Source organism: Panicum virgatum, chromosome 2N, assembly GCF_016808335.1.
Source record: "Panicum virgatum strain AP13 chromosome 2N, P.virgatum_v5, whole genome shotgun sequence".
NCBI lineage: Eukaryota > Viridiplantae > Streptophyta > Magnoliopsida > Poales > Poaceae > Panicum > Panicum virgatum.
Genome location: NC_053146.1, coordinates 37,731,684 through 37,758,502, shown reverse-complemented (window position 1 = coordinate 37,758,502; position 26,819 = coordinate 37,731,684). Strand labels below are relative to the sequence as shown.

At 46.8% G+C, this 26,819-nt stretch overlaps 1 protein-coding gene and 4 long non-coding RNA genes across 10 annotated transcripts; 2 read left to right on the top strand and 3 right to left on the bottom strand.

Annotated features, from left to right (window-relative positions):
• Positions 1-1,661: 1,661 nt before the first annotated feature.
• LOC120660354 lies at positions 1,662-4,974 on the bottom strand. The gene is made up of 2 exons (XR_005669544.1): positions 4,550-4,974; positions 1,662-1,876 (listed from the first exon to the last, which is right to left on the bottom strand). It is a non-coding gene; the product is annotated as an uncharacterized LOC120660354 (long non-coding RNA).
• A 2,373-nt stretch (positions 4,975-7,347) lies between these two features.
• On the top strand, positions 7,348-8,371 carry LOC120660353. Its single transcript, XR_005669543.1, has 2 exons — positions 7,348-7,412; positions 8,039-8,371. It is a non-coding gene; the product is annotated as an uncharacterized LOC120660353 (long non-coding RNA).
• Positions 8,372-8,524: 153 nt separating this feature from the next.
• Positions 8,525-10,081, bottom strand: LOC120660352. The gene is made up of 2 exons (XR_005669542.1): positions 9,062-10,081; positions 8,525-8,848 (listed from the first exon to the last, which is right to left on the bottom strand). It is a non-coding gene; the product is annotated as an uncharacterized LOC120660352 (long non-coding RNA).
• Positions 10,082-16,161: 6,080 nt separating this feature from the next.
• On the top strand, positions 16,162-17,529 carry LOC120662573. Its single transcript, XM_039941694.1, has one exon. It carries the CDS (start codon positions 16,162-16,164, stop codon positions 17,527-17,529), a length of 1,368 nt encoding a protein of 455 aa, XP_039797628.1.
• Positions 17,530-21,753: 4,224 nt separating this feature from the next.
• On the bottom strand, positions 21,754-26,807 carry LOC120660350. 6 transcript variants are annotated; one of them, XR_005669539.1, is made up of 4 exons: positions 23,130-26,807; positions 22,628-22,992; positions 22,282-22,552; positions 21,754-22,207 (listed from the first exon to the last, which is right to left on the bottom strand). It is a non-coding gene; the product is annotated as an uncharacterized LOC120660350 (long non-coding RNA). The 6 variants fall into 6 exon arrangements; XR_005669537.1 differs by having other exon boundaries at positions 22,632-22,992; XR_005669538.1 differs by having other exon boundaries at positions 22,282-22,992; positions 23,130-23,335; positions 23,444-26,807.
• Positions 26,808-26,819: the final 12 nt, after the last annotated feature.

The window sequence follows — 26,819 nt, the reverse complement described above, 5'->3', positions numbered from 1 at the left end:
ATTCAAGGAGTTGCTGAAATTTATAAAAAACTTACTCCCTGAGGGTAACACCTTGCCGGAGACAACATACAAGGTAAAAAAAGTTGTTTGTCCTTTAGGATTAGAGGCACAAAAGATACATGCTTGTCCTAATGACTGCATCCTATCCCAAATTATTCTAAATTGAGTAATTTATTTGTTTATCCTTAAGTGTGTGAGACAACAAGGAACTAATTGGTGCGGGTACTACGTATGCGACTACTTGCACATCATGACTCTATGCGGGAAGGCTACTGATGAAGAAACGAGAGTACGTCCAAACCGTTCACTAGTATATTTTCATAATTGTACTAACGCACATAATGTTAATGTTTTTTTCCTAAATGATAGATGCCTCAAATGGGGGATGAATGTTACTCTACTGATCGGATCAACGCCGTGTGCGGGCAGCTCGCCAGATTCATTTTGAACGAGATCTTGGATCCTAGAGGCGAGTTCTACCACGACGGTCACATCTATAGAGGACTTCCATCGACATCCTGAGGGGACTAGTAGTTGGACGGCTAACATGACTTGTATATTTATAAATATTTTTAAACATTATGCCTTGATGTTTGTAAATTTGTAAATATATTAGTTCATCTAATTAGCTTTATTATATGCTCGCATTTCACTTTTAGTTAGTTTCAAATATTCTCTGAAAACGAACACGAACAACCAATGAACGTAGAGTACTGTAGAGCTTAAGTGTGTTTAGCAATTATAAAAGAATAAACAGTAATAAATATAACAAACAAAACTGGATTTGGGAAAAAAAAGGGAAAAGGTCATTGGTACCGGTTGGAAATACCAACCGGTACCAAAGGGGCTGCCACCTTACGTCAGCGTGGAAGCCTCTTTGGTACCGGCTGGTATTTCCAACCGGTGCCAGGGAAACCGGTGCCTTTGGCCTTTCTCAGCCGTTGCCTAAGACCCGTTTTCTAGTAGTAGTGTAAAGTTTAACCAACGTGATTTTTGCAACAGTATAAGAAAAATTCCAACTCCAGTTTCTCCGGGGAGCTGCATTTGAAGCAACACGGGCCCGCCCATCTCTAATTTGCCATGAAATCTACGTACACGACTATTTACAGCCCAACACGGGCCCGCCCAATCCAATAACCAACTCTTCGACCGGTGCTTTTGGCCTTTCTTAGCCGTTGCCTAAAGCCCGTTTTCTAATAGTAGTGTAAAGTTTAACCAACGTGATTTTTGCAACAGTATAAGAAAAATTCCAACTCCAGTTTCTCCGGGGAGCTGCATTTGAAGCAACACGGGCCCGCCCATCTCTAATTTGCCATGAAATCTACGTACACGACTATTTACAGCCCAACACGGGCCCGCCCAATCCAATAACCAACTCTTCGGGCTCTTCGTCGTCCAATAAAAAAATCTATCTCTAGGCCGGAGGTAAGTTCTGTTCCGCGTGATGTCCCCAGTTCCCCGCCGTCACCCCAATTTCCCCTCCTTCGTGGACCGTGGTCCCCATGCTAGTTTTCAGACCAGGTTGAAATCACTATAAGGGCATGTACAACAGTTCAAATAGCTGCTGTTTGTTTGATACACACAAACAGCTAAAGAGACAGTTTATACAATAAACTGTCTGTTTAGTTGTTTGCTAGGTATTTAATTCACTCTTTGACACATGAATCATGGTGATCTAGTACATAATTTGATCTTAATAGCCATTGTGTTGCATACATAGGAGAATACACAATATATCAAATAATTCATAGCCATTGATTTGGCTTGGAAATTCAGTTGCTGGTTCTGCTATTTGAAAAACTGGACAGTAGCACATCATGAACAGCAGGATACTAATCTCAATTGTGAGCAAATAATTTCTTCTTTGATATCAGCCCTGCAAGCAAAACAAAACACTCATGTTCAAGAACTGCAAAAAAAAAAAAATCATCCTGGAATGTTCATCTATCGCAGTCATCGGTTAAAGCAATATGTGAATGCTAGCAGGTGTATTAGCAAGAGGGCAAGACAACAGAAATCCTATATATGCCACATCTGAAACACGAAGCATAGAAATAATCTTTTTGGCAAACAATCAGCACTCAGTCATAAAAATCCTATCGTCCCCATTGATTCCACTGTATCAAACAAGCACCTGCATCTATCTACCACCTAGTGATAGCAAGAGGACAAGAGAATGGCACCTACCTGCAATGCGAGAAATTATATATAGAGAAACATATGTAATTTTATATCCTTCAAAAATAAGGCAGGAACAACAACATTTAGTGATTCAGCTAGAGGAGATCACTCATTGTCTAAAAACAGAAAGGGTGTTTAGTACTAAAGCAATCTCACAAATATAAATATGCTCTCACGCTGACATGTTCATTCAGTGATTGAAACTGAGTATAGCTTAATGCAAAGGCTTGGCAGGCTACCACATTTGAAGCTTATGGTGTTTCCAGCAACCACAGGGAAAATCAGTGCATGAAACAATGGATGTGAGATGACTGAGGAATGTGGAGTACTCTATCCTGCTTGTGATGAGTGAATTATCAACCGTGCGGTGTGATCGTGTGCTTAGTCTTTGGTTGCAGGTACACGAGCGTCGAGTGTCGACGGAGAGTTGCCGTGGAGGAGCTCAGGACGGGCGGCAGCTGTGGCGTCCACTCCTGGATCGAGGGCGCAAGCAGCGACGGATGGCGGGTTTCTTGGTTTGCGCCACAAAACCAAGGAGGCGGACGGCGGTTGAAGACGCTGAGTCGTGGATGCACGGGCGTCGGTCTCGGGACTGACGGAGGCGACAGGCGTCGACGGCGTCTAGGGCCTCGCTGCGGGCGAGGAGGTGACGGGCGTCGGGCGGCGTTTAGGGCTGTCAGAAGGCCGAGGCGGGAACGACATCTAGGGTCACGGCATGGAGGCGGGAATCTTCCCGCGCGTGGAGTTTTGGCGGTTTTCTCAAAACCGGCCACCTACCCGGGTTTCACGGACCTTCCAAAACCGCGAACCGGATCTTCATCGACATGGTGGCATCGCGGAGAAGACTTCGATTCAAAGAAAGAACCTCGGGCGTCGGATGAGTCCATGTATCTTTTCCGGTTTTGCCCCTACGGGCCTTCTAGTTTATTTTCAGTTCTAGGGGTAGTTTAGTCTTTTGGGTTGAGAGTTGTTGGGGTTAAATACCCCCTCACCCCCTCTCTCTCTTCTCTTTTCGGGGGTCCCTTGCGCAAGAACAGAGCAGCCCTCTCTCATGGCGCCCCTCTCCTCCATGTCCCTCTCCTCTCCTTTCTAGAGTTAGGGATTTTAGACATGGATTTGTGAAGACTTTGTACGTGAATTGATCGGGAAAGGAGGCCCTTCCCTCCTTGTGCCCTCTGGGCTTTTGATTCCACTTCGATTTCGTTCATCTCGAGCCTCGTTTGTTTGAAATTCGATTTTCCTTTGCCAATTCATGAGCACGAGTTGATGGCTTGGTTTTTGATGATTTTGTGACTCTTCGAAGTGACTCTAATACATCTATCCTAGTGCTACAACCCCTGGAATCACGAGTCCACTCGAATCAAAGTTCTTGGCGCTCTAGAGAAAACCCCCATTCTTGCTCGTAATTCTTCGATTCCTCCCAAAGGATGGAGTGATTCGTCAATTCCTTCCGTGGACATGTTCACAAGTCCTTTGTGATCATGGCTGCAAAATTTGAACTCCTTTGGACTTGATTTGATCTTCCAATCATTGAAGATTCCAAAAGACGTGGGCTGAAAAAGGGTTTTCTGGACTCTGTTCTTCCTAGCACCGGATGAACCGAAGCTTTGAAGTTATCCGCGTCGGATCAACCGGTGTGTAGGATCTTGGTACTTTAGGGTTTTATTGTTGAGCCGTTGCACCGACGAGTTCTTTCTGTCCCTCATCGGTTTAACCGGTGAGTGGTTCTGTGTTTTGTGCTACTCTGCGCTTCGGTTAAACCGACGATGTGCTTCCTATGCACGTCGGTGTAACCGGTGACCGCTAAGTCGTTTTGCAGTCCCTCTGGACAACTACACCGGTGTTTAAATTGGATTTTGCCGGATCATCCGGTGTGTAACATCGGTTGAACTGACGCAGTTCAAACCATTGCGTCGAATCAACCGGTGCTCGCTTTGACTGCTGCTGGCTCTGCTCGTCGGTTGAACCGACGCCATTCAAACTCAAGCGTCGGATCAACTGGTGAGTTATACCGTGCTGTTTTTGTGCTGCTCTTCGTGGCTGCTTCCGCAGTTGATCTTGCTCGTTCCTAGGGCTGCTTTGTGTTAGGATAGCTCCTCTATAGCTACTCTGCATTTCACCTAGGACTCGAGGGTTGGGTGTAAACTTGGGATCATAGGCCGATCTTTCAATTGCGAGAAATTTTGACTGGCTCCCATTCACCCCCTCTGATCGCCTTTTCGGTCCCTCAATGACAGGAAGTAAGTTTAATCACACAGATACAACATGTACATAAGTAAATAGAGGAGATATTAGTTTGATTTCTATAGCAAATTCAGAGTAAAACTTGTGCAGAACAGAATCAACTCAAAGTGCAGAAGATACTTACCAATTTGCAGGATTAGAAAATTGATTATACACCAATTGCTGAGACATCGGCTATGCCCAGAAGTGCCACTGAAGAAGGAGCAGCTGCCGTTGTACAAGCCGCCGGCGCCGTGGAACATCGTCTCGTCGGTGACGGAGCTGTGAAGGAGGCCGGCGAAGAAGGTTCACCTGCGCCACTCGAACTCCTCTGGTCTGGCGCAGCTGCCGCACCCCCTTCCGCATCTGCGTCACTGCTGTTGACACCATACCTGCCGCATTTGCTTTCCCTGATGTTGAATCCGTAGCCACCGCACCTCCTCTCCGTGTCGCCGCTGCAGTGGCTCCCCGGCCCCGTGCTGTCGCGGCCTTGAGTATCTCGTTATCTACAGCGGCAGATGAGATGGAACAGAAGAAAAGGCGTTGAACTTTTTTTTTGAGTTTTGGTTTCTCCGCGTGCACTACTAGGATCGGTCAGTGTGCCTCTGGACTGTATGTAGGTCCTACTCTTCCACATCCTTTGGGCTCAGGAACGAAATTCTTAGCTTGTGGAGAGAAGAGACCTCCTACAAGCTCTGTATGTAGGTCCTACTCTTCCACATCCGTGCGCATTTCTCATTTGGCTAGTGCACAGCTGGTCATTCAGAGCTTGTTTATTAGTCGTTCTTCCTCAGTTCCATTGGACGTTATTGCAATACTCCTTTCATTATTTCACACCAATTTCACATATGGCACCATTCTTATGTTTCTAATGGATTATGATCTGCTTTGAGGACTTTTTTTGTTTTGCATGTTGAAAGTCAGCTAATGAATCACACCATGTAGTTAGGATAACTAAACATTAATGTTGTTTCCTTATGATTTAAACTGAACTAATTCAAGTGTTCGTCAAAAAAAGCTGAACTAAGGCCGTGTCTAGTTCCCTTCAAAATTCCAAAAAAAATTCAGTGCTACAGTGATTTCGAACGTTTGGCCACTAATTAGAAGTATTAAATGTGGATAACTGACAAAACCCATTACATAACCCCCGGGTGTAATTTCGAGATGAATCTTTTAAGCCTAATTAGGCCATGATTGGACAATATCGTGCTACAGTAAATAATCTCTAATGATGGATTAATTAGGCTCATTAGATTCGTCTCGCGATGTACAACCCATCCATGCAAAAAATTTTGTAAATAGACTTCATTTATTACTTCTAATTCAAGTTGCTTACTTTGAGTCTGTCTGGAATGCAATGGAACTCTTTTGTCATCTTTAAGACTACTGGTCTGTGTCGTGTGTTCAATTGAGCTCAACTTGTTTAATATTTGCAATTATACCTTGTGGTCAATTTATTTTAGCCAAATGATTAGCACTCATACTAAGGCAGGTGTATTACATTCTCTTGGAGGTTGTTCTGGATGATGTTATCCTTCCTGCTTTCTTTTCTTGCTCCCCAGAGGGTTTTGATGAGTTCAATCCAAATATTTATTCAGTCTTTTGTGCTCTATAAATTATTCTTGATATTAATTCTGGTAACAGCATTGTTTAAATTAAAAAAATGTTGGTATTTCTCTGCATGTACATGCATCAATTGTTGTATCCATGCTTCTTCGGTTGACAAGTTACTTCTCTTCCCAAGTTCCCAGTGGCATGAAGTTGTCCATATTCTCCTTACACATCCAAATGTAACATATGTCTTTAGATTTTTTTTACGGTGAACGATACTATCACTTGGTAGTATGTAGTATAGAAAAGATTCAATCGTCTATTAAAAAAGAGTAAAATTGTCATTATTAGCTTAATATAAATTGAGAAGAATTTTTCTTTTTTCAATTTAGCCCCGTCAATCCGTCTGCTCGCTCGCTCGTTCCAAGCCGCCGCCCATCCGTCGTGGATCTCAGGAGCGCCGGGCCGCCGGTCGCCTCCTCCTTCCAGGCGGCCGCACGTGCTCTGCATCTCACTGGCGCCCGCTCCTCCCTTCCAGGCCGTCGGCCCTCATCGGGCGCCATTCATGGTGGCACCCTGACCGGCCTCAGCCTCCTCCCCGTGACTGAGTACGTCAGGCATCATCGTCGCTGGCGGCTAGAAGATAGGGTCTCCGCCCCTGGACAAGCGCCGGTGGCCCTTGCCGCACGCGGGGCCGTTGGCGACGCCAGCCCGATCCGGTAACCACGCGTGGCGCGCGCCTCGCCTCGTGCGCCGTTCGTGGCGCCGCCCTGACCAGCGGCTGCCTCCTCCCCCTTCCCGCCGGCGTCGGCCGTCCTCCGCGCCGCTCGTTTTTCCCAGCCATCCCCACCGCGTCCTCTCTGTACAGGTGTTTTGCGACCTCCCCTTGCCGGCTGCAATCTCTGGTCCCGCTGTTGGCCGGGGGCCGCCGGCCCTTGCTGCATGCGCCACCGCAGACGCCGCCGCCTGCAGTGCAGGCCCTTGCTGGCTGTGTTCGCCGTCGGCCCTGGCCGACCACCATCCGGCGTTATTTCTGTGCGTTGGAGGCGGCGACATCATCCCGGCCACTGGAACCGGTGCTTCTTGTTAGCATGTTCAAATTCCAAAGTTCTGTTTGACTAGTCCATTATCAATGCACTTTGTGTTGTCTAATTTCTTCTTGGAACCTGCTCGTCATCATTAAACCTTTCATTTCAGTGCTATAATAATGTATCTATTTGAAATGTACAGAGCTGATGCCTCACTCGAGAGTTTACTGAAGTCTCTTGATCTAGAGAAGTACTCTATTTGATAAATTTCCAGGCTGAAGAGGCATGTTTGGTTTATGTCTTAATTTCATATTCTGAATGTGACCAGTGACCATAAATATTCTTAATGGATACTCATTTTTTCAGGTTGACATGAAAGCATTGGCTTACATGAACGAAGAAGATATGAAGTCTTTAGGAATTCCAATGGTACTGCACAGCCTTTGACATTGAATCACTATTTATAGAATTCTCAATTGCTAGGCTGCTGCCTTTTTCCTTTCCCAAAAGGCACTTGAGTTTCTAACTTGAGAACTATGTTAATGACTAACTTTGGTTTCAAATTATTTTGAATGGTTGCACCCATGGACCATGGTGGAACCTGTCTTTGTCTGCTTTCCACTTGTCGTATACATATTTATTAAGATCCGTGTTTTTACATATCTCTAGTCCCATTGTCTTATGAGAGGACACTTTGGTTGGATAAATTGGATAGAATGGCCTGACTAGGGCCATGAGCTGTTCATTTTCGGTGTGGTTATCATAAGAACCAGATGCTCTAGAGAGTAAAAACTCAGGTACTAAAGATATATTCAGTTAGTGATTCAGCTAGCCCCACATGCATATGCTGAGCCATTGTTATATTAATGAAAATTGTCTGTTCCATATACATCCCATGATTTTCCATTTTTGATTTTTGTCATCTACAATTGAAAAGTAGCAACAAGTTATATGATGGGGTGTCTATTATTGTACTATTGCCCAACTATTCATTTATTTGCTGTCTATTTAAGTTTCTTGCTCATATTCATTCGTTAGCTTTGTCCTGTTTTCAGGGTCCCAGGAAAAAGATACTGTCAGCATTGGCTCACAAAGAGAGGAAGTCATCAAAACCATTGCCTACCAGTTGAGAGATATCTGGGCTTGTGTATTAGCTAGACAGCTTGTTGATGTATGGTTCTATTGCTATATCCAGATTATTTGGATCATTGGATGTCAATTTATGGTGCCTTGGGATTGTTCCCCTTAATTGTATAAACCTAGTTTTTTCCTGTTGCTGCTGCATAGTATGACTATGTCGATGAATATCACCTAATTCTCGGCACCACATTTTGGAGGTTTTTGGGTTGTTAGTACCCTTTGTTTTATGCAGAATGCTTTTATTTTTCCTTGTGTGTGCACATTGCTCGATGCCCACGTGCCCTTTGTTTATCTACCCTGCATTCTGGATGACTGCTTCCAAGTTGATCATCCAGGATCAAGGGCTTATGCTAGCGTTGTGCTCAAGCAGATCATTGATCATGTAGAGACGCAGGAGAAAGTTGCAGCTTCTTCAGTTTCTTTCTTTTTCTTCTTCTGGGTTGTTCACTCCTTGCTGGCCAGTGAGGCAGTGACCACTAATCTGGGCCTTTTTTCACTGAAAATTCTCTCTCTCTCTCTCTCTCTCTCTCTCTCTCTCTCTCTCTTCTCTATATATATATATTGAAAACAGCATCAAACGTAAGTTTAAGTCCTGTACAATATTTTCTGTCAAAACAGTGACTATCAAAGCAGCGCGCCCCAAGGCTGCGAAACTTGCCATGACCGCCGCATCCGCAGGCTGCGATCGCCAATGAAGAAGCAGCCCTCCCACGATCGCCCCAAAGCTGGAAGATGCAGAAAAATAGATTTAATTCCATGCTTCTGTTTATTTCAACTTTAAACTTTAAATGTTATTAGCAGTATCAAGCAAACAAAATCAGCATTTTATACAGACAAACACATAAAAAAAGGACAAGATTCCAAGAAGTAATCTCTCATTTGCAGTCCGAAATATTAATGCAGCTGCACATGCAAATTAAAGATTTAGATTTCCTTACCTGACTGATCAAGACCAAACTGCAACAAGTATATCCGATCAGTAGATCTATCCAAGGCAATATGAGAACTGTGATCCTGCACACATGATACATAAGGAAATAGGGAACCTTCATATTTGATAGAAGAAATTCCAATTCTGATAAGCTAAGAGACACAAACCTCAAGCTGCAAAGAGAAAGAGACAAGAAACTGCTGAATTAGTAATCTGCAAAAAACCTGCATAGGCATATAAATAAACTAGGTAGTACCCTGAGCTGTGGCTTATGAGTAAACAAATCTTTGAGTAAAGCTGAAGCTATACTCAAAGTTTTGTGCCCATGTCTTAAAATAAGCAGAATTAAACATTGATCCCGTATATAAGAAGCCTTTTGCCATGAATCAGCTCAACATGCTAAATTTTGAGGTTTAACTGCTCCTAACATCAAATAAATCTCTCAAGATATCCCGAAGATTGCCATAAAAGTGACAAATTTACAGTATTTACAATGCTTGTCCTAGCTCAGTTCATTGCACTCAGTAATCGCTAGTAGTACTACAGCGACTCTGCTTAGGTCAGTCCTTAGCTTCTACTAATACCATCGAAGTGACAAATTGTAAAGCACGTACTCATCCTCAGATTATTAGACTTTGGGAATCAATTTGACTGAATCGACGACAACCGCGTTGTTGAGATAAATGGCGCGCATTGATCGATCGATCATATAAACATGGAGTACCAAACATATTGCTAGCTGGTGTAAAGAGATTGAAGAAAGGATGCGCGAGGCGAGGCAGGGGGAGGGATCAGCAAGCTTTACGTTGCCGGAGGTGAGCTGGAGGCCTGGAGCTGTAGCATAGCGTGACGGGATCGGCGGAGACGTGCACCCCCGAAGAAGGTGTGGTGTTGCGGAAGGCCGTGAGCCTGACGGTGGCGTTGAGCGAGTCCATCTCGGTGGGCACGAGCGAGGCGTCGGTGCGGGGCGGAGCCAGGATATAGACATAGGGAGGGCCGGACGAGTAGTACCAACAATAGGGGGGGGGGGGGGGGGGGGCTCCACCCCGCTGCACGACGAAGCGGTTGAACATGGCGGATTGGAGGGTGACGACGGGGTTGCGGCTGGCGCCCCAGAGGATGAGCGCGAAGAAGAAGAAGAGCCCGAAGAAGGCCCCCACGAAGGGGATCCCGTACCCACCCGCTTGGGAATCCCGATCCACCCGCCGCCGCAACTGTCCTCGCCGTCAAGCACCGGGCGGGGCCTCGATCCGCTGGACAGATGAGTGCCCGCCGGCGAACGTGGGCTCTAGGAGCCACCCGCTTGCCCCCCACCTCCCAGGGGACGACCGTAGGGCGACTGACGGGCGGGAGCTGTTCCGCTGGCGAGCGACGGGCGGGGAGCGATCCAACGCCACAGATGCCTCCCAGCGGGGAGCGTTGGCTGTCGGGGAGATACGTGTCCTTGCCTCCTTCCAGGGGCCGTGCGCTGGGCGCGCCATGCGCTGCCTCACCGGCGGCGAACCAGGGCCCTGTTTGGATGGCTGGCTGAAATGGCTGTTCCGGCTGGTGGCACAGTACCAGCTGGGGACTACTGTTGCTACTGGAAAAACAGCTGGCTGGCTGTTGCTGCTGGAAGCAACCGCTGGCTCCCTGCTGGAAATTTGGACCCTAATCAGTTGGCTGGTTTCCCAAACCCCCATTTGAATTCAAATCCCCCATTGACACCACATTCAAATTCAAATTTTAGCGCCAACGCACCACATTAAAGGAACAAAATGGTGCCACTTCTGCAGATCGAATTACATTACATTGTCTGTCCATGAACTGCAACAGTTATCACCATCCACTTAATCTAATAGCAGTTCAGTACAGTACAAATGGTTTCAAACTTGCAAACAAGTAACGAATGAAGACTCATGATGCAGGCCACACAGCAAGAGAAACCAACTCCCTCAGAACTGAGATATTTGTTGTAGTATTCATCGCCACCCACTCTGACGGATCTTACGTCGAACCATCTCCACACTTACGCAGCCACAAATAATTATTCAATGCAAAGTAGGATATGATAACCCATGCTTGCTTTTCCTTCCTGAAGAATGGAACCCCTTCCAGGATATGCCACCGCTCTTTCAGATGCCCAATTGCGTAGCTTCGAGTGAATGTAGTTAAATTTCTCCTGACGATCTAATGTGCGAACATCAACGCCCCTAAAATGTGTCTTATGATACCTAGTATCCCGGAAAGGAGTCATGTATCCTTGCTGCTCCATGTATCCTGAGTCCGCCGGGTAGTACCGTCCTACAACAATTGAACAATTTCCAGTCTTAGTACCAAAACAATTGTTGCAACAAATTGGGGTACACAACTGCTGCATCATAAGCTTGCAAAATAAGCACAAACCTGGGGGTGGATGCGGGAACCTTTGGTCCACCTGACAATCTTGTAGAACCGCCATGTCATGACATGCACCCGCCTTCCCGGCTCCCACATATAGGTGAATCGGCCATGCATGTCCACTATGGCGCAAACATTAATCGAAACTTCTCTGGCCCTATTAATGAAGTCCACTTTGGCTTCTTGATTCACCTCAACTGGTATGTGAGTGCCATCTATAGCACCTATGCATCTGTCAAACCATGGTGCATAGTCAGCAAGTTCGCTGCTTACTTGTGTATAATGTCTATCGGCCGGAACTAGTACAGTCTGTGCCCACCTAAACATAATCGCTGCCACCTTAGAAGTCTTCCTACTTATTATCTAAAGAACATTCAAATCTATCCTTGCATTCCTTAACACCATATCCGTGTGCACAAGTCCAGATATATAAACCTAAAGCTTTCATGGAGTCGCACTCTTTTGTACTCTTCAACCCATAGGGAAGTAAGCAATCATGCAAGTTCAGGAAAGCATCACGAGACATACATAAATTATCTATGCATTTAGTAGGATCATCAAGATTCAGTTTCATCCATTGAGCCCCAGTCAGCTTGGTTATGGGACAGGGAGGATTTACCACAGGTGGCTGCACAGACATAATTGCTTTAATCCTTCTCAGCAAGACAGCTGCCGCAGCCAAGTTCTTCAAGTCCTGACTTCTCACTGGTGCACGATTCCCCGCTGCTGTCCATCTGCAACTCAAATAGGCAAAGCAAAAATTAACTCGTCGATGCTGATCACCTATTCCTCTTTACAGATGTACAACCACAACAGCATTAACGTAACCTAGCAACAAAGTAGGCTGCATGTGCTCCAATCATGGCACAAGCAGCATATGCAAATCATGATGTGCAAGTGTCCCTAGTCTAAGATTTGCCCAAGCTGAGTTGTACCATAGAATAGCCATATTTCTACATTAACCACAATAAGAACAACATTACGAGATCAACAAATCTGATTTGCAGCATTAAGTATCGATCATTAAGCAAGCAGAATAATAGTCTTGTTTCAGTAACAAAATTGTAACAATCAGGGAGGATGTTGACGGCGCTTAAGTATCAATTTTACGCCGTCAATTCCTGCATAAACACATAAAATGTAAATATCAACATAGTGGTAGGGGTCTATTACTAACTATCTCCACGAATGTTGGTAAATATTTATATGCAGGTGAAATAAGATAGAAAACACACCTCAAGACCAAGGAAACACACTCCGCAATTCATGGCAAAAGTCGCAGACCAATCAGAGAACATGATTCAGGCTCTATTGGATCAAAACAAGCCCAAAGACCAAAGCAAAACTGCTTAGGACAGGCCATGACTCAGTGTTTGGACCAAAGGAAGGCTAGGACAGCCACCAGAAGAAGATTGGGGGCGGTTGGGGGCAGTGGGCCGTCGGCCGACCACCTGGTCGGCCGACCAGCCCACTCAACAACCGACTTACCTCCTTTGATGTGGCAGCTCCTCATTGGCTCACAAGGTCGGTTCTTGGAGGATTAGCTACTAAAGGTCGTCGTGCTGCCCGTGGCTCCCTCCTATATATATGAGAGGAGGGGGTAGCAATCAAGACATCCACCAAGTGAAGATCAACTCCTCTCAAGTATAGCTTAGCTTGTCTTTAGAATAGGGAGAGGGTAGAGGTACTCAGGAGGGGCGCCGGTCATCATATCTCTTCTCCATTTTGTACCTCTACGAGAGTGAGAGCATAGTTCGGGAGAAGTGCCGGGGTATCGGCACTCTGCTCCTAGCTTGTACCTCTACGGATGCTGCTACATTCTTCGGGTTTAGTAAGTATTCGTGGTTCCTATCTCTAGTACTTTACTTGGCATAGTAGATGCTAGTAGTGCTTGTAGTTGAGTGAGATCAGTTCTCTTACTCACGAGTTTGTCGCTCTGTATTTGTACAGAGTGTTGTAGTTTGCTACGGGGTACCAAACGTTGTTAGACTGCAGTAGTAATCAATAGCGTAGACGTGGTGTCTAGGCTAAGGGTTATCCTTCGTTTGCCTTATATCGCACGGTTTGTTAGAGGTAGGCCGTGGGTCGTGACAACCCTATTGGTCCTTCGTAATCCTCCACGTTCAGATATAGCATAGAGCTGTTGGCCGGAGTCGACTGGCAGACCAGTTGTAAGACGGTGCCCGAAGCGAGTATTGTGCCTGAGAGATCGACCTTTAACTCACCTATAGTGCTATCTTAGGAATCCTATCTCCCCTTCAACCTATCTTGGTGTGTCATTGGACCGATTAGAATAGAAGATAGTGCACACACGTTCCCTGTAGATTCGATAACCCTTAGAATACTTTGAGGTGAAAGCTACAACAGTATCCGTGTACTTGCGGATTTATTCGTGATGCTAAAATACCCAACAGAGGACAACCTCAGCAAATAATTACTATCACACAGGGGGTGGTGACAAATCTGATTTGGAGCATCAAGTATCGATCATTAAGCAAGCAGAATAATTGTCCTGCATAGGAGGTGAGTACAAACCTGGTCAAGAAACACGCACCTTGTCAGACCCGGGGCAGGGGGACTGCTTATAAGCATAGAATATTCTAGAGTAAGAGATAGTGCATGAGATATACTTTACCATATTTTAACTACTCGTACAGAAGTAGGACTATTCGAATAGTAGAAAACTACCTGATAAACATTGGGAAGGACTCCTATAGTACTCGACTAGGACTTTCCATGTAACCCTATCCCCTAGACTATATAATGGCGGGCAAGGACCCCTCCAAAACATACAACCTCCTCAAGGCAATACAGACAACCACACAGGACGTAGGGTATTACGCTCCAGCGGCCCGAACCTGTCTAAATCTTTGTCTTCCTTGCACCATCGCATTTCAGATCTCGGCGAGTCCCTGCCTACAATCAATCTCCTTGGGGTATCCCTCGGAGAGCTTGGCGGCTAAACACCGACAGCTGGCACGCCAGGTAGGGGGCTTCGCCAAAATCAATCCGGTGAACTCGACGGCCAGTTTCACCTTCAACTCCGTGGTGCTTGATTAAGGCACCACCTTCATCTTTGGCTCCTGGGTCTGCATCGCCAACGGCTCAGGCGGCTTCGATAGCCACCTGAGCAACCCCAGGGAGCCGGAGGTGACTCCGTCGAACAGGAGCAGCATCACCAGCGACCACGCCAATATCACCGTCGAGATGCTGCTCCCTAATCTCACTAAGGAGATCGAAGAAAAAACTCATTTTTGACACGAATTCAACTCGTTCTCCAAGTAGTCTTAGATCGGAATCTACTCGATCTAAGATTCTGCTCACCCAACCTACGTTCGGGTTACGCGACACGGCTTCTGTTTACCAGAAGTTGATTAGATCTGCTTTCTCTTCTTTGAAAAAGGACGTCCTGGATCATCTACTTCGCATTGGAAACATGGATGTCACCACCTTACGGGAGGCGCCTATTTTCGACTCTTACCCAGACTCTGATGAGGACGTCAAAAAATTCTTCGACAAATCTCTAGATCTGACAACAAGCTCCACGTCACAAGGCCAGATTAGTTCCTGGAGAGGCTTTCAGCCCATAGAACTACTCGACTCCTTGCGCCTTGTGGCCCACATCGACGATCTGCCCTATCAGCATGGCAGGCCACTGTCTCCTATCCAAGAGGAGGGATCAGGTTACACCGTCCTGGCAGATTACAGCTCCGGTCTCCGCAGCTATTCCCTAGACAGACAGGTCTTCATTGCCGCTGGAGGCAATGAAGTTCTCCATGATCCAAATGAAACCCTCTATTACATCTCAGATAATGAGGTCACTGCTAACGCACCTCTAGATGAAGAGGAAGCTGCACGAGAATCCAGGAGAAGGAAGAACCGGCAACGCGAGCGGCGCAGGCAGGAGGCCGCCGCACGTGCCCGGGGGGCACGCGATCTGCATGGAGCTTTCGACGCTGCCGCAGACCCAGTCTTCAACTCTCCAATTGCAACAATGGTTGAAGCTACCCTCCGTCTCATGCGCCTCCCATGCACACTCGAGACGGACTAGGTGATCGGACTTGCAAGAAGGGCAGTGGAATAGTTGGAGGCAGCAAACCCATTGTCCTCACTCCACCGTACGGTATCCAAAACGGCAAGCACAGCGCCTCAAGCAAGCCGCACTCCAGTCAGAGGCAACTGTCAACTGGCCCTACAGCAGCAGGCTCCTCCCCGCGCCCAACCTTAGGAAGATCAAGAAGTTGCCGGGCCTTCACGCCTTCGCGACTACCAACCAAGGGAGAATAACCGGGGCAACCTACCCGTAGCCCCGGATAATCAGGCACGAGGCCGAGATTGCGGTCAGGGCCACAACAATCACGATCTTCGAGACTACCTCAACGCAAGCCGTGGCGCTCGCTCAGCCTCCAACAAGGTGCAGCAAAACTGAGGCCTCGAGAACTCAGATCGGTTTCCTACCCTCGGCCTTGTCTTCGCCGATGCAGAATACCCGAAGGAGTTCAAGCCAGTCAACATCCCCAAGTATGACGGCAAACAAGACTCAGTCCAATGGCTACGCTTGTACTTGACAGCCATTGATGTTTCAGGAGGGGATACCGTCACAAAGGCCCTCTACTTCCCGATGGGATTGGAGCCAGCTCCCCTCACATGGCTTGAAAGCCTGAATCCGAACTCCATCCACTCTTGGGGCGACTTGAAGAAGGTCTTCGTCGACAACTTTCAGGGCCTATGCACAGGGTAGCCACTCAGCATGACCTCTCACTGTGCAAGCAGGAGCATAATGAGCCCTTGAGATCATACCTAAGGCACTTCTTCGATGTCCGCGCCACCATCGCCAACATTGTTGACACAGACATCATCGACTGTTTCCACAACGGCATCACCACACAAGGACTTTATCGCGACTTCGGCCGAAGCCGACTGAAAATGGTCGTCGAACTTCGCGACATGATGCAGCGATGGGCTGATGAAGAAGAAAAGAAATGGTCCCACTTTCCTCGGCACGGTAACGACAACAGCTCAAGACGCAATGGAGATCATAATAACGACAGGGGTCATCAGGACCCCAACCGCAAGCGCAAGCCAGATGACACAGTCGGGATTGTTGAATGCGGTTCCCGAGGCAAGAAACTAGGGAACCAACATAACCAATTCGACAAGATCCTACGCAAGAGATGTCCAATCCACCCGACTGGCAACCACTCTATGTTCGACTGTGTGACCCTACGCAAATCTCTTAATGCTCCCATCCCCAACGACCTCAAGAAAAAGCGAGATAAGAAAGATGATGAAGAGGACAAGGAAGGACCACAGGATTTTCCACAACCCGCTAATGTGGTCAATGTCATCTTTGGCGGTGACTCGAGCTTCTCCAAGTGCGCGCAGAAATTGATTCTACGCGAGATCCTTTCAGTCGAGCCAGCTATACAGAGGCCCCTCAAATTTAGTGAGGTCCCGATCTCCTTCTCCAGGGAGGATCAGTGGGCCAGCTTCTTAGAGCCGGGAAAATTCCCTCTTGTTCTGGACCCTATTGTATCTGGCTCCAAGCTCACTAAAGTACTCATAGATGGCGGAAGCGGTCTCAACCTACTCTTTGCAAGTACTCTCAGAAAGATGGGGGTGAACTATTATGACATGCTCACCCCAAGCAAAGCTCCGTTCTATGGCATCGTCCCAGGCAACTTATCCACGCCAATCGGGTCAGTCACCTTCCCGGTCACCTTCGGCACGGAAGAGAACTACCGCACGGAGCATATCAGATTCGAAGTAGCAGACTTCGAATCATCTTACCACACCATCCTGGGCCCGACCCTAGCCAAATTCATGGCTGTCCCCCACTACGTGTACCTACTACTCAAAATGCCAGGCAAGTCAGGCGTACTCTCGCTCCGAGGAGACCTCCTCAGGTCTTACGAATGCGACAGTAGTGCATTCAAATGCGCATCAACCACTCGCATTCCAAGCACTACCAGTGAAGTATTTGCCGCAGCAAAGGAGCTCTCCATGAAGCAATCACCTCCAGCCAAGAAGGCAAGCCAGTCCTCGGTGTCTCCACCAAGACGTCGGCACGAAGACCATCCAGTTGCAAGAAGGTGATCCTTCCAAGACTGCTATGATCGGCACAGAGCTTGGCGACAAATAGGAACTCGCGCTCGTCAACTTTCTTAGGACCAACTGACACATATTCGCGTGGAAACCAGCAGATATGCCAGGGGTGCCCAAGGAGTTGATCGAGCACTCCTTGAATGTCAACTCCAAAGCCACGCCTAAAAAGCAGTGACTACGGCGTTTCTCACCAGACAAGCGCTAAGCAATCAAGAAAGAGCTAGCGAAACTACTCGCAGTCGGCTTCATCAAAGAGGTTTACCAACCCGAGTGGTTAGCTAATCCTATACTCATCTTAAAAAAGAACAACAGCGAATGGAGAATGTGCGTTGATTACACCGATCTCAACAAGCACTGCCCAAAGGATCCTTTCGGGCTGCCGCGCATTGATCAAGTAATCGACTCCACTGCCGGCTGCGTCCTACTCTTCTTCCTCGACTGCTACTCGGGTTATCACCAGATCGCCCTCAAAGAAGTGGATCAGATCGAGATGGCGTTCATCACCCCGTTCGGGGCATACGCCTACAAGACCATGTCCTTCGGACTAAAGAACGCAGGAGCAACGTATCAAAGAGCAATACAGCTCTGCTTCGCCGACTAGCTCCATCGCAATGTTGAAGCATATGTCGATGATGTGGTGGTCAAAACAAGAGACCACGACCAGTTCATCTCTGACCTAGAGGAAACGTTCAATAGCCTGCGGAAATTTGGATGGAAGCTCAACCAGACAAAGTGTGTTTTGGGCGTACCTTCTGGGAAACTACTCGATTTCATTGTCAGCCATCGTGGAATCGAAGCTAACCCAGAAAAGATCAACGCTGTCATGGCTATGCAAGCCCCAGCAACAATCAAGGATGTCTAGAAGCTCACAGGATGCATGGCAGCCTTGAATATATTCCTCTCCAGACTTGGAGAACGGGTCCTCCCTTTCTTCAAGCTCTTAAAGTGACAAGACAAGTTCCAATGGACACCAGAGGTGGCGGAAGCACTCAAGGATCTGAAGAATCATCTCCAGACCCTGCCAATTCTCATAGCTCCATTACCGGGTGAGAACCTGTTGCTCTACATTGCGGCAACTACCCATGTCGTTAGCACAGCTATTGTGGTGGAACGTCCAGAAGAAGGTCACGCCTACGGCGTACAGAGGCCAGTTTACTTCGTCAACGAAGTGCTTTCTGAATCAAAGGTTCGATACCCATCAATTCAGAAGCTACTTTATGCAATACTCATCACTTCCAGAAAGCTTTGCCACTACTTTGACGGCTACAAGATCTCAGTTGTCACTGACTTCCCATTAGCAGATATACTTCACAATCGGAATGCCACTGGACGAATATCTAAGTGGGTAGTGGAACTGGGTGCTCTGGAAATTAGTTTTAAGCTAAGAACCGCCATCAAGTCCCAAGCACTGGTCGACTTTCTGGCAGAATGGCGAGAAAATAAATCCCTGCACCCGCCAACAGACCAGAACATTGGATCATGTACTTCGACGGCTCTCTCAAGCTTGAAGGTGGCGGTGCAAGGGTGCTCTTCATCTCCCGTAAAGGAGAACAACTCAAGTATGTGTTCCAGATACTATTCAAGGTCTCCAACAATAAAGCAGAGTACGAGGCAATGCTGCATGGGTTGCGCCTGGCAATCTCCCTCGGCATCAAGCGACTACTTGTGTATGGTGATTCTTTACTAGTCGTACAAAAATTAAACAAGGAATGGGACACCAACAAGTAGGGAATGGACGCATAGGTTGCTGAAATTCGAAACCTTGAGAACAAGTTCTCTGGATTGGAGATCCACCACGTAATTCGTGACAACAACGTGGGAGCCGATGTCCTTTCCAAACTTGGGTGCGAGTGTACTCGCAGGGGTATTTGTCCATGAACTACACCAACCATCTGTTAACCTATCAGGGCAACCAGACGTCGACCCAGACACTACGTCATCTATTCGGGAAGTCTTGATGATCGAAGAAGACTGGCGTACACGCTTCATCGGCTTCATCAAAGAATTCAAGCTCCCACCGGGTATTGACCCGAAGGGCACTGAAGCAGCTCGCATCGTCCGACGCTGCAAAAGCTACGTCATCATAGGGGATAACCTGTACAAGAGATCAGCCTCTGGGATTCTCATGAAATTTGTTTCCACCGAAGATGGCCGCGCAATCCTCCGGGAAATTCACGACGGCTCTTGTGGCAACCATGCGGCTTCAAGAACATTAGTTGGCAAAGCTTACAGATCAGGTTTCTTTTGGCCAATAGCTTTGTCAGATGCAGAGGACCTTGTTCGATGATGTCCAGGGTGCCAATTCTTCGGTAACAAGCACAAATATCAGCACAAAACTTGATCATGATTCCGCCATCTTGACCTTTTACTTGTTGGAGCTTAGACATGATTGGACCTCTAACAACAGCGCCAGGAGGATTTACTCATGTCTTGGTAGCAGCCGACAAGTTTACAAAGTGGATCGAGTACAAGCCAATCACCAAGATCTCAGCTGACAGAGCAGTCAACTTCATCAGCGACATCTTACATCAGTTTGGTTTTCCCCACACGATCATTATAGATATTGGATCAAACTTCACCTCTGGTTCATTCTGGGAATTTTGTGAAAACGCCTGCATTGATGTCAAGTACGTATTAGTGGCACATCCCCATGCCAATGACCAGGTTGAGCGCATCAATGGCTTGATTCTTGATGGCCTTAAGAAAAGAGTTTACGATGAGAACACCAAGAAAGGGGGTAAATGGATTTACGAGCTACCGCATGTTATCTAGGGGCTGCGCACTCAGCCCAGCAAAGCAACAGGTTAGACACATTTTTTCTCATCTACGGTTTGGAAGCTATATTACTAGCAGATATCATGTGGAAATCTCCAAGGATTGAAACATACCAAGAAGGAGAGGCAGACAAAGCCAGACAAGTTGAGCTAGATTCTACCGAAGAAATCAGATGCAATGCCAATCAGCAAGATATCTTCAAGGAGTCCGATGCTACCATGATCGCAACATCCAGCAAAGCTCATTCAATGTTGGAGACATGGTATTGCGGCGTACTCAGGACGAAATAGGGCTACATAAACTCAATTCCAGAAGGGAAGGTCCTTTCATTGTTACCAAAGTCACTAGACCAGGCTCCTACCGACTAGTTGACTCTGAGGGACAGGAGGTTCCTAACTCATGGAACATCGAGCATCTTCGTCGTTTTTACCTATGACAGTCTGTATCAGCAAAAGTGCCAGCATATATATGTTAAATAAAGAATTGATCCTAGAAGATTTTGTCGAAGCAATGACATGACCAGATCCACTTCCCACCCAATTGCTCAACCTTCTCTTGTCCGCAAGGTCTAAGGCTTGAAAGAATCGAGTGGATGCAGGACCCTGCTCCTGTCGATCCTAAGGGATCCACTTCATATTTCCCACCTGATTGCTCAACCTTCTCTTGTCCTCAAGGTCTAAGGCTTGAATGAATCGAGTGGATGCAGGACCCTGCTCCTGTCGATCATGAGGGATCTACTTCATATTTCCCACCCGATTGCTCAACCTTTCCTTGTTCGCAAGGTCTAAGGCTTGAAAGAATCGAATGGATGCAGGACCCTGCTCCTGTCGATCCTGAGGGATCCACTTCATATTTCCCACCCGATTGCTCAACCTTTCCTTGTCTGCAAGGTCTAAGGCTTGAAAGAATCGAGTGGATGCATAACCCTGCTCCTGTCGAGCCTGAGGGATCCACTCCATATTTCCCACCAGATTGCTCAACCTTTCCTTGTCCACAAGGCCTGAGGCTTGAAAGAATCGAGTGGATGCAGGACCCTACCATGATCGCAACAGGAGGTTCCGCCAATTCTTCGGTAAGCAAGCACAAATCTCAGCACAAAACTTGATTGCTGGACCTTGAGGGATCCACTCCATACTTCCCACTCAATTGCTCGACCTTTCCTTGTCCGCAAGGTCTAAGGCTTGAAAGAATCGAGTGGATGTAGGTTCTCACGCCTGTCGATCCTGAAGGATCCTAACTACCCGTGAAAGGGTTATTCACTGCTCGTTTGCCCAACCTTTTCTTGTCCTGTAAGGTCAAAGGTACGGGGACATTGAGTGGTTACAGGTTCATACGCCTACACGATCTTGAGAGATCCACAACTACTCCCGAAACATGATTTCCTACATCAACTACCATTAAGGATCAAACATCCTGTGTAGTTCGATATAGAGGACTTAATGATATCCTAACGCCATACAGCTCAAAGGATGACTTGGTTATATGCACCAAACATATATCTCCAAGCAGACAATTAGAGTTCAAAGTACAAGAATTTAACATTCTTTGTCTTGCTCTAAGCTCTCGATTATCTTCTCGGCAATAGGCTTGGATTCCTCCCGAATCCAGGCAAAGTTCTCCTCAGAACATTCTACTGCCATGCCCTATCCTAAAGGGGCCAGATTTGCCTGTGGCCAGTATGACTCTACAAGTCCCAGCACATGTCCTATATACAGCTTGGTATTGTCTGAGAGAAATCCAACAATTTTTTGGGGAGCTTCTCGTAGTCGCTCCACCAAATTCTTGGACACTTCAGCTCCTTCTTCAGGCGGATCCACCATGTCAGCAATTGCTTGTGCGGCGATCTTCGGTTCGGAGTACTCGACCAGCTGTTCCTTCAGCCTCTTGTTTTCATCTGTGAAAACCAAGGCTAGTCTTAGCTCTTGAGTTAAACTACACAACTCGATACAGGGCAAACAGGGAAGTTACCTTTCTGGTTTTTCATATTATCTACTTCCACCTAGAGGGCTTGATTTTTTTCTTTGAGTTCTTTCTTGTCCTTCTCCAAGTTCTCGACATCCTTTTTCAGGAGCCAGATTTGTCGAGTACTTTCTTATTTCAACTAGTGCAATTGATTGCGGGCCTCCAGATACTTGTCAGTTTTATCCTGAAGTCGGCATTCTGTCTCCTCAAGCAGCTTACTAGCATCCACTACAGCTTTCAGCTTCGGAGACTTCAGATATGAGCAATTTGCCATCTCCTGAATCAAGACACATGACATTCATAAGACAAAGAACCAGGCAATAGCAGTCAGACAAAGCACTCGGCAAGTTACTTACAGTTGTGATTTTATAACAGGACTTTAGGTTGTCCTGCAACACCTTCAGCTTCTCAGGGGCCAGGAGTGGGTCGTCAATCAGATCTATGGTCAAACTTTCCCTGATTGCTGCTGGTAGTGTTGATAGACCAACCACTCAAAGCCCGGTGCTAGCACCTTGCTCAGACCCTGCTTGTTTTCCTCTCGTGGCACTCGAGATTGCAGGGGTAGTGGCCGGTGTCTGCTCTTCTGGTAATGGTTCATCGGCTTCTTCAGTTACTACTCCCAGTATTGGCGATGCTGGAGTACTGGGTGCACCAGAAGTAGTCGGAGATGACTCTACTCTAGCAGGCTCAACTCTTTGCCTCAGCTGCCTTTGTTGACTATTATGCAAAACCAGTCAGAAGAAAGGAGGGTATTCGAGGAAATTGCATATGCACGAATGAATGCTGTTGACACAGCAAGTTCCTGGTATTTGCAGGAGTAGAGGCTTTATGCTTCCAAGCAACAGCTCTTATACCTTTTGGTTGGCCTTTAGAAGAGCTTAGCTTGGGATCTGGGCTGACATTATTAGGATCACTACTGTCCTTCTTCTTCTTAAGAATGTTTGCCGGGGTTAGCCCTTCATCAGAATTTGACTCTGCTTCTTCTGCGACTGGATCTCGGTCTGCACAAAAAATTTGTGCAGGGCCGAGAATATCTTCACCACCTGGCAACGGAGGCAAGCTTCGATACAAAATCACATCAATTTGCATTAACAAGAAGAGTGGTTTTCTTCAAGATCAATTAATATGCCTATGGAACATCAATTGGTTACAAGGATCGAGTACTTACCTCTTCATCTTCAGGGAGGTGCTTTTTATTAAAAAGCCCCTTGGGCAGAAATGGAGTCTTCTCCACATCATCAAGTACTCGACACACCCTCTTGAGGGCTTCAAATCCTTCGAGCTTCTCAGCAGAGAATCGAGACGGATCTGTGGGTCCTTCATACAAATATCCAGGATTTTCTCACTTCTGCAAAGGCTGCACTTGGCGATTCATCCATGAATATACAATGGAGCCGCCGATCACTCCGCAATCTTTGAGAACAGCAATGTCATCCAGCAGCTTGTTTATTTGAACCCCACCAGGACCAGCTTCTGACCAATTACTACATACTTTTGGTGGACCTGGAATGCGTTCTGGAAGGGCTGGTGGATAATTCCCAACATAAAACCAAACGCTCTTCCATTCTGCCTTCAGAGTGGTTGGATGGTAATAGAGGTATTTTTCTTCCATTTCGGGACACAGCAAGACCTCAGCACCCCCGATTTCCGCAATTTTCTTGGTGCTCAGTTGAGGGCGTACTAGAAAAAGATGGCGGAATAAATCAAAATGGGGATCAATCCCAAGAAAGGCTCCACACAGATGAGTGAAAATGGAAAGATGGAGGATCAAATTAGGGGTCAGATGGTGCATTTGGATTCACCAATGATGCAATAACTCCCTAAAGAAATCCTATGTGAGAACAGCAAGACCACGCTCAATGAAAGATCAAAATAGGACGATTTCGTTGGTACCTTCGTACGGCCTATCTTCTCCTTCAGCAGAATGCCATTGAACAATGGCTCGAGATTGCAGCAGACGATCTTCAACAAGTGTGCAGATGGCAGATTCTGACATCTTGCATTTCTTCCATCCGGACGCCAAAGTCTCGACTGCTTTTTTCCTGCTCCACACGACAAGATTTCTTGGGCGCCATCCGGAATGGCACGAGGTGTTTCTCGCGCATGCGCTCGGGGGCTACTGGAGAGGCAATGAAAGAAGGGTAAAAAGGCAGATTTGATCTAAAGCAAAGGCGGTGGCCAGGAGAAGTAACTTAGGGTAAAAACCTACCACACACTTAAATAGCCAGTGGCGGTGGCAGATTTGTAATTTGTTGGAAGACCAAACGACACCAATATACATTTCCATACCACGACTTTGATCCTTAATTCTAAATTCACAGAATTTTGAGTCAAGGCTCGGGGGGTTGCGGAATATGTGCCATAAATGTCATATTTCTCAAGGATATTTGAAAGACAAATGAAGATTTGGAAGACTATGATTGAAGACAGATTTGACCCTCAGCCTGATTCTTCGATTCAACCTAAGGCTCGGGGGCTACTCCATATGGAGCGCGAGTATATCACGCACAATATAAAAAGATGTTGATTCGGGGCTTGAGCACCTCATAGCCTCGAAGCAGCCGAAGAAAGTACCTGAAAGACTACTCGAAGTACTCGATGGAAGATTCTGAATGATGTGAGCATTCGGTGGATTACTCAAAGTACTCGAAAGACTACTCAAAGTATTCGACAGAAGATTCTGAACGATACAAGTATTCAGTAGATTACTCAAAGCTTTTAAAGACATCTTCAGAAGTACTCGACGCCTACAGGACTCGGCTACGAAGAGCTCGGGGGCTTGTCAGACCCAGGGCAGTGGGACTGCTCATGGGCATAGAATGTTCTAGAGTAAGGGATAGCGCATGGGATATACCTTATCATATTGTAACTACTCGTACAGAAGTAAGACTAGTCGAATAGAAGGAAACTACCTGATAAACATTGGGAAGGACTCCTATAGTACTCGACTAGGACTTTCCATGTAACCCTGTCCCCCAGACTATATAATGGCAGGCAGGGACACCTCCAAAACATACAACCTCCTCAAGGCAATACAGACAACCACACAGGACGTAGGGTATTACGCTCCGGCGGACCGAACCTGTCAAAATCTTTGTGTTCCTTGCACCATTGTGTTCCAGATCTCGGCGAGTCCCTGCCTACAATCAATCTACTCGGGGTATCCCTCGGAAAGCTTGGCGGCTAAACACCAACACACCCCCTGAAATCTTTTGTTGTGACTCAATCATCCCTGCGTTCCAAAGCCGTGCATACCTGCCCGCACCCCTGTGTGAACCAGCAAACAAAATGAAACAGCGAGTTATCAAAACGTCAAACAACTAAGAAAATAATCACATAACAAACCTGATTCATTTCAATTCATGAGATGTCAAGAAATAATGCAGATGGCCTAGCATATTTGCAGCACATAATAATTAACAATATTCATATTCAAACGATACCATACAATATGACCTAGGCACCAAGAGTGCAGCACACATCGTTTATTCACCATACAAACATTGAGCATCAACCAAGTTCACAAAACAGTCCGAAGAACAACAAACAGGACTCAAAGTATGCAACATGAGCATTAACGAAAACAGGTACACATGAAAAACACGCAGCAGTATCGTTTGTTTGGATTACTTGGACTTTAGAGTCATCATGTCCCAAGACACCTTGACGTAGTTGTACCGGCCTTCTTTGGTCTTCAAATCCAGGAAAGCCCTACAATGGAGCCTGTGTGTGCAAAGATTCAAGGCTTGGGCAAAAAATACATCACTCTCACTGTACCCATCCTCATTCAAAATCTGATTGACTTGGGCCATCTCCTCAGCTTCAGCCATACGACGGGACTTGCGCTCGTTCACGTCCTTAAGGATGCCATCAAGGGCATCAAGGGAGGGCGTCGTGCTACTCTTCTTTTTAATTGGGCTGCAAATGGAATGCTCCCTGCTAGATCTTTTGGAGGACTGACCAACACTACGGGATCTTCCAAGCTCATCCGACAAGTCCTGAGGAGTCTGAGTGCTGTCACCACTGGAGGTTTGGTCAGTACCATGTCCCCCGGCAGATACCAACTCGCCCCTATCACGAGGGGTGTGTCCGAAAAGCGAGAACAGTTGCTCATAGAATGGCAGATGTTTGTACTTCTCACCAGCTAGTTCGCTACTTTCCTGCACGTGCGGGCATGGTTCAACATGTTAGTAATCACTGAATGGGAACCTCCATAGTATAGTAGATTGAAGGAAAAGGTCCAAGTTAGTACCCCATGGCGGGCAGCATACCAAACGGGGTCAACTGCCACCTCACCGGTCTCCGGGTCACGGCCAAGCCCACTTTGTTTGAAACCATCGCGCCAATTGAAGTACGCCCTTTTGAGGTCGCTGAACTTATTCTGAATCTGTTTTTTGCGGTATCCCAGTTTAGTGGACTCGTTGAAGGAACGATAGATATTAGTCCAACCGATAGTGGTAGGGCCTTTGTCGGACCAGTGGCAAGCAACATGGATGTGGTTCGGTCATCCCAGTTAGCACGATCACGGGACATCTGTATCATGG

What these genes read in the sequence shown, in the direction of transcription:
- LOC120662573 (XM_039941694.1), top strand. Translation starts at nt 16,162, where the DNA reads ATGCACAGGGTAGCCACTCAGCATGACCTCTCACTGTGCAAGCAGGAG.